The sequence below is a fragment of the Pongo pygmaeus genome, chromosome 12 (genome assembly GCF_028885625.2).
Source record: "Pongo pygmaeus isolate AG05252 chromosome 12, NHGRI_mPonPyg2-v2.0_pri, whole genome shotgun sequence".
Classification (NCBI taxonomy): Eukaryota; Metazoa; Chordata; class Mammalia; order Primates; family Hominidae; genus Pongo; species Pongo pygmaeus.
In genome coordinates, this window is record NC_072385.2 from 88,336,758 (window position 1) to 88,349,810 (window position 13,053).

A 13,053-nucleotide genomic window follows, 5' to 3' on the forward strand; every position below is an offset into this window, starting at 1 on the left:
TTTAAAATGTTTATCTTAGTATGTTAATTTACTGTAAAAAAACGGTCTCAGCTGTAAGTTCTACTGGATAATTCTTTGCCCTTTTTGTGGTTGATTATTATGCTAAGAAATGCCATTTAAATATTATTTTCACTAGATATCTGTTAGCTTCTGTAGTACAATAGGTAGTTCTGTGGGCCTCTCTATAAATGAATGATACTTGAATTTATAATTACTTGTATATTTTGCACCAGCATAGATTGTTAAGGATTCTGGCCTATTTCAGTATCTTGGTTTAACAAGGAGGTAAGACATTTGAAAATGCCAGGTGCAGTGGCTCACGCCTGTTATCCCAACACTTTAGAGGCCAAGGTGGATGGATCTCTTGAGCCCAGAAGTTTGAAACCAGCCTGGGCAACATATTGAGACCTCACCTCTACAAAACATTTTTAAAAAATAAAAATTAGCTGGGCTTATGGTTCCGGCTACTTGGGAGGCCAAGGGAGGAGGATCGCTTGAGCCTGGAAGACCAAGGCTACAGTGAGCTGTGATTGCACCACTGCTACAGCCAGCCCCTGGGTGAAAGAGCAAGACCCTGTCTTAAAAAAAAGTTTGAAAAGATTCATCAATGATGATTAAAATGCAGTTTGCATTGCTGTCCCTTTGATTTGACTGCTAGAACAGCCCCTATGGTGAAGCCAGCACTCCTTTTGTAAGCTAAGCTAAATAGGTACTGTGATATTCTCAGCTGTGTAAATTCAGCTCCTCTGTAGATAGCCTAAAGGAGCAGCAGGTTTTCCTCATTTGCCACACTTGAATTTATATTCAATTTTTAATATTAAGAGCAGTAAATTTGAAAATAGAGAGTAATAAATTTTAAAGAAATGTATACATAGAGTAACATATATATGTTATATAGAGAGAAAATATAGAAACAGTAACAGATTTTTAGAGTAACAAATTACTACTGAACTTGCATTTATGTCCCACAGTTTACATAGTTTTTTAGGCCAGATTTTCTTAGAGTATAAGCTTTCTTTTTAAATTATTGAATATTTAACCTGTATTACAAATTAAGACCTGCTCTATCTACCTGTACCTATTCATTTCTAAAATGATGTGTTCTTGCATTTAATTTTGTGCTTGTTGCGTTACTGTATTAAAACTGAGTAAAGCTAATGGGTAAAAATAAACAAGTAGAAAAGTCTCTTGAAAGTGTTGAGAGTGGGTAGACTACTAGATGTACTTTGCCCTTATAGCATGGTTCTTGGTGGAGTTGTAAATCATATGTGTTTTGCCCACAAAGCACATGCTAATATTAAGTTGTTTTTAAAGTGATTGTGTTGCATCACCATGGTTCTTCTATGCTCTGTGGGGTATCATGTTGCTTTAATGTAATGAACCAAGTCCTCAGCTCCTAAATCTCCATGCTGGAAATGATTACATAAAACTGAATGGCCATGTCTGAAGTCATGAATCTTGAGAATTTCTTATTCTTTGGGAAAAGGCTTACAAGACTTTTCTTATTCTTTGAGGGGAAAAGCCCTGCACTTATAACAAGTTTCTGTTGAAAATATTAGCCATTTTAAGTTATATAGCATTCTGTTTGAAAAATAAGCATTAACTCTGCTGCAAGGTCTGTATTTTAACTTTGTGCAGATGTGTGCTTAAAGAACATGATGTGCTTATTTGTTGCATTTATGCTACTTTCTTACTTTAAGTAAGATGGATGAAATTACATATTAAATAAAAACAGCAGTCCTTACCAACCTGAAAAAGCCTTCCAAAAACAGTGGAGAAAATGAGAATATGACTTTAATAATTCATTGACTTTTGAAAGAATTGTCTATTTAAAAGCATGTATGTAATTTCTTTGCAGGTTTACTCAGTGTTTTTAATGTTAAAAGTAATCTGCCAGTAAATTATTTGTAAAATATTACTAAAAGTATTATTTTCTATCTTAACCAAATATAGGACTTTAAATTTTACGTATCTTGTTATACACAGACATATATATTGTGTGTGGCATAAAACTCCAGTTAGAATAACTTCATGGCCTTGGGCAAGTTATTTAAACTCCCTGACCCTCATTTTTTTTTTTCTGTATGACATGATACCTGTCTTTTAGGATCATTGTCATGATGAAACGAGAAAAATCTATTTAGAACAATGTCTGACAGATATTTATCACTACCTATTCACTTCTGTATGCCAAGCTTCATAAAGCAGTGTGTTTTTATTTGGTACTTTTGAGCTAGAAAGTACTTTGTATTGAGTATTACCACACTCAATTCTAAAGTGAAACTTTGTATTGTATATTACTTATCACACTTAATTCTGAAGTGAAATTTAGAATACGTAGAATAAATTTTTCTTAGGATATTTAAGGAACATATGTTTATTGAATGGCTACTAAGCGTAAAACATTGCTTCCTATCATGTACAGTTGACTATATTTAAAATTCATTAAGGTAGAGGTCAGTCTAAATGCTATTCCAAGTTCGTTTTACAGTTCCTCTCTTTGTTGTTGGCTCTTTGTGTGTGTGTGTGTGTGTGTGTGTGTGTGACCTTGTTAACTTTAAGAAAGTTTTCAAAATAAAAAAGCACTTGACTTTGTAGTAATTTAAAAATAGAGTTGATCAATATGAAGCATTAGCTAGGAGTACAAGTTGGTGCTTTTTTATTGATTTCAGTTACTAATGCCCTCAGGCTTATGTGTGTAAGAATGAAAATTATATATGAAATATGCACCCAGGTTAAACAGACCAATGTTCTTGTTACATCTGCAACCACTATAGGCAGAATTCTTTATTTGGAAGTGACTTTGGTAGCAGTTAGTTCCTCTCTCCCTCTCTCTCTGTCTCACACACACACATACACATGTGCAAGCAACCTTAGGATAGACTCATACAGTGCTTTGGGAAGTTTCTGCCATTTAGTTACTTTTATTAATTATAAAATGCTATTCAAGGTTCTAGACTTACAGCACATGAGTATACATTTTGTCATTTTTAACAGATGGTTAGAAGCCAGAATCTTGAGGATTTGAAAGATACTCCGCTAAGTAGCCAGTTGCAGACCAGTAAAACCAAGAAGGTGAATACCAGGGAAGCCTGCTCAGCAGGGCACGCATTATTTAGAAAGTTGTATAAGGAAGTTGGATTTGGGCAGAGGTTGTCATGTGTCGTCTGCCCCATCAGTCAGAGCTCCAGCAGCTGTTCCCTGTCACCAGGACCCTTGTATGCTACTGTCCATCCATCAGCACTAAGAGATACTGGCTGCCTTTCCACCATGCTGGGGAGGCCACGGACACACAGACTTACAGTGTTATCTCACTGGCCACCAGTTTGGATGAAAGCTCATTTTCAAAGAGGGAGACCAAACACCAACATTTTGGTATTTTATTAGACCATTAACCAAAATACATTCTCAAGAGAATTAGTCTGATGCCATAAAGTGTGTCTATTTTTGGCCATATATGTGGCTGTAATAATGTAGGAGTGTTGCACATTTGAATCCAAAGGGATGCCCTACTTAAGTGAGAGATGGGAGAACTTTCTCCACTAGATGCCAGATTTGAGTATCACTGTGAAGAGACCTTTCTGGTTGAACACAACAATGCAAAAAAGACTTAAAATCACAAGCATTCTTTTTTTGATAGTGCAGCAACCTGCCAAATGGGATATATCCCCTTTCTGATTATAGACAAACCTCCAGCAATTCTCTTTTTCTCTTTTTGTATTCCAGAGGTATCCCTAGAGGAAAGGATTTGAGGGCATTAGTATCACTATCTGCCTGATTACTGTGTTGACATTTTTAAAGTGCCATTAATCATAGGAAATGGAACTTAATGGTGTAGAAAAATACCCAGCCAAGGAATGTCAAGAAAGTAAGCTACAGCCCAGTATTCACATGAAATTAAAGGGAAATGCATCTTAACCCTTTAATTCTTTTTTTCTTCTTACTGAATTATAAAGGAAAGTAATTGAGAGGTAGCTTTGCAATCAAAGGTAATGGTAAACATAGTAAAAGAAAATTATAAAAGGCAGATGTTTTTATTTTGCAAATATTACAGTTACATGATGTATAAAGAATATAAAGATAATATTCATCTTTAGATAGTATAATGGAAGTTTTACCTGCTTCCATTTTGGAAGAAAGTTACTTTTTCTTTTTGATATCCCCTCATATATTTTTTCTGTTGACTCTGAATACTGAATATACTTGATATAATTTAGTTTATATGAGGCCCAACTGTTGATGGAATTTGAGAGTTATTAAGCTGATGGTATGCTACACAGGTAATACTGCCATCAAGGGTATACAGAAGTAAAAAGCAGTGATAGGACACATGAATAGAGTAATTCATTTTTCAAAAGCTGGCAATATTTAATGCATATTTTGTTAGAGTTTGGTATCATTTCATCATTTGCCTATTAGCTAATTTAAATAAAATGTTTTCCTAATTGAAATTGTAGGGAACAGATAAATATAGATAGCCTCATTTTTGAAATATATGTGACACTAAACTTATAATGAACATTATACTGTAAAATATTTTTGGCTGGACACGGTGGCTTATGCCTGTAATCCCAGCACTTTGGGAGGCCAAGGCAGGCGGATCATGAGGTCAGGAGATCGAGACCATCCTGGCTAACACAGTGAAACCCTGTCTCTACTAAAAATACAAAAAATTAGCTGGGCGTGGTGGAGGGTGCCTGTAGTCCCAGCTACTCGGGAGGCTGAGGCAGGAGAATGGCATGAACCCGGGAGGCGGAGCTTGCAGTGAGCTGAGATCTTGTCACTGCACTGCAGCCTAGGTGACAGTGCGAGACTGTCTCAACAACAACAGAAAAATGTTTTTGGTGCTGACTCTGAGCAGGTGCTTCATTTGATAAATAGCACAAAAATCTTTAATCCACTTTTTCCCTCTCCCTCAGCCTTTTCTTTTTCAAGACAGTTTACAGCACAGGACACATAATAGATTCTCAATAAAGACTGATTGATTGACCTATGGGTCTAAGATGAATGAATTTTAGGGTGATCTGTATGAGGAGATTGCAGAAGAAGTAATATTGTTAAGTGTTGGGCTTTTTATTTTTTTCCACTGCAGGTTTTTATCATCCATTGGAGGGACACTGTATGAGATTGGAAAGCCTGAAATGCAACAAAAAATAAATTCATTCCTTGAAAAGGAAGGAATGGAGAAAATTGCAGAAAGATTGCAAACAACAGTACACACCTTACAGGTCATCATAGATGGTCTCAGCCAGCCTGAAAGCTTTGACTTTCGAACAGGTAAACAATTGAACTTGAATTATAGCACCTTGCATTTGCATAGCTCCCATTATCTCCTTTGATCCTCACAGCAATCCTATGCCATAAGCAGATGGATATTATTCTCCCATTTTATACATGAGAAAATTAAAGCATAGTGATCTTCCTTCAAAGTCATTATAATTAATATCCAGAGCCAAAGCTAGAAGCCAGGTGGTCTCCCTGGACCCCTTGTTCACTGTGTATTTCCCATTTACTAAACGAAATGCATCATGCATGTACCGCTGTATGCATGGAGGCACACATTTTTTTATGGTCCTTTTGTAAGCTGTCTTTATCTCCTGGGAGCCAGAAGTGCAAGGTAAAGCAGTCCCTTCACAAGCTAAAAGGTGAATCTTCTTCCTAAATTATAGCTTTCCAAGTTCTTGGATTCTTTGTCAATGAACACATTGAACAAATCAGATAATATCTCTTGTTGATTTTCCTTCTAATTAAAAGTGCTCTCAGCTTTCAGCACAGGTAGATGGTGAGGGAAGTATAACAACCATAGTTGTTGAGAGCAGTGACCCAGTGAAAAAGAACTACAGTATCAAATGACCTACTTCCCAAGGAAGTTTGAATAGGAACCCCTGAGATTTAAATGAATCTGCTCACTGGTCTTATAACCAGTTTTGATGATACCATGTTTAGGGCTTGGCTCTTTTTATTATGGTTTAGGCTGCATTGAGATGGTTAGACATACTTCTTTGAAAAGGTTTAAAGGAATTTTGAGATACATCCAGCAGTTTCATTGTACTATTCCTTCTTCTGTAGGGTTTTTTTTTTTTAAGTTAAAGAAAAATAAAATGACACCCAGTAAGAACTATGCCAAAAATGTGGGAGTAGAAGCCTCCTAGTAGTCCTCCACACAGTGTGGATGTTTCAGCAGACAAATCCATCTGCATTTGGAGGCCCGGTATCCTTTTATGGGAATTTCTTGGCTGTTTTTTAGCAGGAGTACTAGGTGGAGCACTGGTTCTCAAAAATACTGGATTTGGAGGTGATATGGCTACATCCTTTGCATTAGAGGGTTGGCAAAAAATGCTGTAACTGCAGGTATCCTGTACTGGATTTTTCACATCCATCTTCATTTTTCTGTCATAGTGTCGATTGTTCCATTATCCCAGTTGCATTGTAGACTCAGAGCAAAGATCAACACTCAAATTATATGATCTAATTAAACTACCAAGTTGTTGAGCAAAAAGACAGATGCATCTGGGCTCTGGACTGAGCTTTCCAGTTACTGCAGTGTTCTATCAGTGTGGCAAGCGAAGTTTTAAATAGGTCTCTTTAAGCAAACTTTGGAACTACCTTTGCTCTAATGTAAGTCACAATTTTCAAAATGTCCGAGAACTTTCATCTTACTACTAAACACACACCCAAGGTGAGGAAGGCTTACAAACTATACTTTTGATGGGGCAGATAGCATTTTGGGCATTTCCACGTGATGATATTTTATGTTACATCTCTTTTCTCCATTTTCTCAAAAGTATTTCCTTTCTTAATGCCTCATTCTTTACTCATAATAATTATGTCTTTTGTTTTGTCAATGGTGTAATTAATTTCATGTGTGTTAACACTGTGGTGACTAGTTAATTTCCCTAACTGGGTTCATCAGAAGCAGTCCAGACACAGAGGCTGAAAACGCTTGGTTATGAAAGTGTTAAAGTTTGCATGGTACACGGAGGATTTTCTGATTTCTCAGTGTCCCCGACTGTCTTCAGGAATATGTTAAGTAGTTCCTGACTCTGATTTTCCATGCAAGATTAAACTAAACAGCTGATCAGGAACCCTTAGGGAATCTGCAGCAGCTGGACCTCTGCAAGAAAAGAGAGATAGAGAAAGAATTTCCAAGCATAAAAACAATGCCTGTGGGGTCTCGGAGACCATCCTACCTCTGCCCCTGATCAGTGACTTAGTTCCACTTTGCTTTGACACAGCCTTAGCCTAGTGTAATATTACATTACAGTAGGTTTCTTGCTTTTGGAATTAACTGCTTTAGCATCAGGTAAAATTCCACAGAATCAATTCCAATTTTAGCGTACTCATTTTTATGGGTATAGTGAGATTTGGAGTTTAAAGAAGGTTTTTATTTTGTTTTATAGGAAAAAGCTTAATTTTTAAAACATCTTGGTATCAGTATGATTGGACTGGGGGAAGGGAAGAAAGGGGTGACCAGTTGTTAATACAAATGTAAAGGATAGCTTTAACAAGTCATCAGGATAAAGCCAACAGCTGTGGAGGAAAAGGAACTGGAATGGGTGGAGGGGAAAATGAGGCCTTAGTAAAAGGAGATCCAAGCATAGAATGTGTTCTTTGTTATTAGAGTCAACACTCACTAATCCTAGGAAAGGGGGCCTTCAAGAGGAGCATGGATAAATGGAGTCCACAGATAATCCACAGCCCCGTTTAAACTGTTAGTTCTAACTGTCTCCCTCATAAAAATCTTTGTTTTTAACTAGAACCATAATGATTCCTTGGCATGCTTTATGCCTACCTTTTGGACAATAATGAACAAAGAAATGTATGCTGGGGTGAGCAAGAAGAAAGGGCTATAAAGAACTTGGAAACAGAAATCTGTATCTTCATCATTGTTTCTCTAGCACCCAGCAGAGTGCCTGGCCAGGAGATAATAGAGTTAACAAATGTTTGATGAATTTAATTGAAAGAAGAGAAAGAATATTAGGTACTACCTGGTCTGGGATTCTGAGCCATAGATAATCAAGAATCCATAAATGTTGATTGGATAAATATATTTGAAATGGGTGGGAATTGATTTTCTGAGTTCCAAATTTGTGGGAAGAAGTGAGGAAGAAAGAACATTTGAATTTCATCCACATTTGACAAAAAGTTGATGTACTTTCTACCATCTTTAAACAATTTAATCCAGGCACTGGGGGAAAAACAAAAAAAGCCTCCAGTCTCTTGTTTCCAAAGGTCTTACTTTCTGTGTTTGTGGTTTAGCTTTGTATATTTATTAAGCAAATATATATTCTCATCACCTCTTCACAAAGAGGAAAATAAGACTTTCTTCTCAATCCTTATGTATAATGCTAGTGTGTAGCATTGTAGAAGAAAGTAAATTTTCTTGAATTGTTTCTACTGCATGAATGCTATCTCCAACTGATATGCATGTTCTCTGAAGGCAAGCCTTGGTCTTCAGCTCCTTTTATAATCCCCCCTTAATCTTTAATATTGGTCTGGGCACATAATCAATATGTAGTAAGTGCTTATTCACAAAGTTATGTTGTATCTAGGAAGTACAATGCCTTATTTACACTTACTTTTTTTCTCTTACAGATTTTGATAAACCTGATTTTAAGAGAAGCATAGTATGCCTGGAAGATCTGCAGGTTGGGACCGTTCTTACAGGCAAAGTTGAGAATGCCACTCTCTTTGGAATTTTCGTGGATATAGGAGTGGGGAAATCTGGGCTGATTCCCATACGAAATGTAACTGAAGCAAAACTTTCAAAAACAAAGAAGAGAAGGAGCCTTGGACTGGGCCCCGGAGAAAGAGTGGAAGTCCAAGTACTCAACATTGACATCCCCCGATCTAGGATTACTCTGGACCTTATTCGGGTGTTATGAGTATCCCGCAAAGGCCAGACACTGATTTTATTTTCTCATTTCCACAGATTGACAAGGATAAGTCAGTTGTTTGTAAACTCTAGGTAGCAGATGAGAAATAATTCACTTAATATCAGAAATATTTTCCAAACACTTTCCTTTATTTTTTCTTCTGAATAAATAGAAAACCAACAGTTTGATTTCCTTTCCCCTTAAAGGAAACAACTAATACACATTCTTACATGGCTTTATGTAGTAATAGTTTTCTGACTAAAATTTTGTTTTTTATTTTTTGTAATTTATCTATAACTCCTTTTGCTTTTTGTATAACAGATTGCTTAACTTCTACTTGCCAACATCTGCCTTGCTGGACTTGTATGGGATTGTCTTCTTGATTTGAATTGTACAGTCTTTGTTGACACAGTAGGGCTGGGCAGTGTTTAATCCTTCCATTTTATAGATTTTTTTTTTTTTAATCTGGCCTTTTGGACTTCATTCATAATTTTGCAATAATCTCTTTTCCCTTGTCATGCAAGCCAGAAATATACAGTAAAACAGATTCTGACGTGTTTGTAGTTATCAAATGAATGGCTCGAAACATTTCTCAAAAAGATATATGTATTGACCCCAACAATAAATGTTTGTGGCTAGTGACTTGTTTTTTGCTATGTTGATTCAGTGAATGACCTAGAAGTCAGTCTTGATGAAAGAATATATGGTTCATGCAACCTTTGGAGAAGAGGGAAGCCTTTGAAAATTTGAAGAATGGTTTTGTTTGACTTAGCATAGAAGAGTGTGTCCTCTCTTAAATCAGAATTAAACTTCAAATGGGGATAGAAATGGTAGTTTTAAAGATCAAATATAGATCAGGTGTGAAGGGACAAGAAAAACAAGTATATAAAGGAAGTGACTCTTACTCTGTTTTTATTTAGTGGAGATGGCAAGGATTAGCATGACCATTCAGGATCAAAATAAAGCCCACAGTGAACTGGTATCCTGTTCATTCTGACTACTGCTGCTGCTGTTGATTTGCCTGATGAAGATATTTGTATGACTGAATGAGTGTCTGGTTTTCTCCATGCATGATAAGTAGGGGATAGTTACTAAAGACGACCAGTCTTGTTCATTTGCCTAGGAAACACCCATTGTCCTGGTATAATTTTTAATATTGCCTCTCTTTATTCTCAGAGTGCCCCATTTTGGATGATAAATCATATGGTCAACTAGTAGTAGTCACTAAGTAGTGACTGTGACTATGTTTCATGATAGTTCTACCCGGTGGTTTGCTGTTTTCAAAATATATATCCAACTAGTGTACGTAGATCTTTTTAATGCAGTAGGTTCCTTAAAAGTTGCATATATCAACTTTTTTGATATATACAACTATTTGCCTAGCAATTTCATTTCTGAAATACTTTTCCTCTGTTTCTTACTGGTCTTTAACTGACAATGGATCTATCTTAATGTTATAACTTTAAGTTGATCTTCCTACTCACTCCTCCCAGTATTCTTCCAGGTTCATAATCTATAGATCAGTAATGAATGATGTGTACCTGAAGACTCTTACTCTGAAGCCCGAGATGTAAGTTGACACGAATGCTTTGGGGGAAGAGGCCGTCTCCCTGGTCACTTCGGATATAGGAACAAGAAAAGTTGACAGTGTAAAGCTGCTCTGTTGACCTGGCAGCTAAGCTTTCATGGACACAACAAGGACTTGACATTGCACTAGATTGTGTAGTTTGTCCCATCCAGCCCAAACATGGTGGAGGCTGGTAGAAGGCCTAAGCTATAAAATGGGGGGCCACATCTCATTTATAACTGCAGAGTGTGCATGGTGATCCATGATATTCTATTCCTAGTCCCTATTCTATTAGTAATCCACAGTGTGCCTTTGAGCTGGTATCTTTACTTCTGCAGACCTCCTTTTCCCAAACTTAAAGTGGCATATGAGAAAGCATTTATTCCCATATACATTTACTGGTGGCCTCCTGGTGTGCCAGGCATTGTGCTAGTCACTGACCAGAAATTGTGATAGAAAAATAGATAGGGGTAGGGAGCATGAAAAGAAGAGAAAAAGAAAAAAATAGTCATTATCCTTGTCCTTATGGAGCTTAGAGTCTATTGAGAAAGAAAGCATAATTAAAGAATCATATAAAAATGTAAAATTACAATCAGATAAGTGATATAATGGTGACAGCGTCTAATTAATGGGTTGACTTAGAAAAGTCAGAGTAATTCAGTGGGATTTGAGATGTGAAAGATGACCAAAACGAGGACAAATTTTACTCACCTTTAATAATAACTCTTCCCAATAAATAGAATGAGCTGTATTGGAGTGGGCTTAAGAGAGTAGGAGGAGGTAGATGGCAGACAGTAAATTTAGACAGTTCTTTCAGGGAGTTTAGCTGTAAAGGAAGAAGAGAAATAGCATAGTGGTTGGAAGGGGGAAATGGAGTCAAAATTTAAGATGAAATGTATACAAATGGAAATGATCCAGTAAAACAGGAAAACATGATACAGGAAACAGAGGGGAGAATTGCTGGAAAGATATCCTTGACTGAATGAGATCAGATGGAATCTAGTGCACAAGGGGTTGGTCTAAGATAGGAATACAAAGAGTTTATTCATATCAGCGGGAGAAAGGACTAAGTATATGAGCACAGATGTAGGTAGGCAAATGTAGGAGCTCATGGAAAGTCTCTGAATTTCTTCTAGTTTTCTCATTGAAAGGAATACCATCATATGAGACTGAACATTGAAGAGAAAGGGAATTGGAGGTTTGAAGAGAAAGTGTGAGGAACGGATGAGAATGAGAGTGAAAAGCCTAGGGAAACAGCATGACTTCTAGGCAGTGTTAAATGTTTCACTTGAGGTTATTGATCATTAATTGAATCTAGGATCAGTCAGCTTATTTTTTTCTCCAGCCCATCAGCTGTGTGGATGCAGGCCCAGATTAGGTGGAGAGGTGATTTAATCAGGTTTGGGGGTTTGCCAAACAAGTACGATGAAGAGGACAAAGAAGTTGAGGGCATGTGAACAAAGAAACTATTGGCCATGGAATTTAAGGTTAAGAAGAAAAATGAGAGTATAAGGGGACAGTGAGGAGCAGTGGGAAAGTATGGGATTAAAGGACTGTAGACCCTGATGAAGTTGCAGGGATGTTGGAGTGGGAATAATAAAGGAAATAATGGGTTTAGGTAAGAATACTTGTCAAAAGGGGAGTGCATAACCTTGAGATTACAGAGGAGTTGCAGTTTTTGGTACTGACAGCATAGGGAATGATAGTGGGATAAGTAGCAGAAGTAAAGGATAAGATAAGATCAATTAAAAGAAATTCTGGTCTGTCAAGAACAGAATTTGAGCAGGTGTGCTGGCTCATGCCTATAATCCCAGGACTTTGGGAGGCCAAGGTAGGAGGATCTCTTGAGCCCAGGGGTTCGAGACCAGCCTAGGCAATATAGGGAGATCCCATCTCTATAAAAATTAGATTATCCAGGCATGGTGCCACACACCTGTGTCCCAGCTATGCAGAAGGTTGACACTGCAGTGAGCTGTGATTGTGCCACTGCACTCCAGCCTGGGTGACAGGGCGAGACCCTCTCTCAAAAAAAAGAACTGAGAGCTCAGGAAGGATTATCTATGTGAAGAATGATTTTAGGAGGCTGTCTCAGTAATGCAGGCTAAAATAACGGTGGCTTGGATCAGAGTGTTAGTGGTAAAAATGGTGAGAAGTGGTGGGATTCTGGATGTAGTTAGGTGGAGGTAGAGCCAAACAGGATTTCCTGGCATAAGATGTGAGACAGACAGTCTAGGATGGCTCCAAGGTTTTTGGCCTAAGCAATCAGGAGTATAGAATTATCTACTGAAATGAGAAGACTAGTAGGGGAACAGTTTTGGTAAAGGAATTCATTTTAGACAGGTTAAATTTGAGATACTCATTAGACATCCAAGTGCTGATGTCAAGTTAGGCAGTTGACTATGTGAGTTTGAAGTTCAGGGGAGTGGGCTGGACTGGAAATGTGAATTTGATAGTTACTAGCATAACTGCTTAGAGCCGTGAGGCTGAATGAGACCACCAGTGGGATAAGTGGAGATAAAGCAGAGAAGGGGTCCAAGGGCTGGGTTGTTGAAATCCAAGACCCTCAGCTATAAAATTTTTGAACTTCATAAGAGCAAGAATTTTGTCTCA

The 13,053-nt window shown here is 37.4% G+C and overlaps 1 protein-coding gene across 2 annotated transcripts in view; it reads left to right on the top strand.

Annotated features, from left to right (window-relative positions):
• SRBD1 (S1 RNA binding domain 1) overlaps positions 1 to 9,518 on the top strand; it is a 231,295-nt gene extending 221,777 nt beyond the window's left edge. For both annotated transcript variants that reach the window (XM_063648752.1, XM_054475213.2), the window contains exons 20-21: positions 5,093 to 5,277; positions 8,596 to 9,518. In XM_063648752.1, the coding sequence (XP_063504822.1) occupies positions 5,093 to 5,277; positions 8,596 to 8,885 (475 nt within the window). In that variant the 3' untranslated portion in view covers positions 8,886 to 9,518. The remainder of the gene's footprint in view (positions 1 to 5,092; positions 5,278 to 8,595) is intronic.
• The last annotated feature ends 3,535 nt before the right edge of the window (positions 9,519 to 13,053 follow it).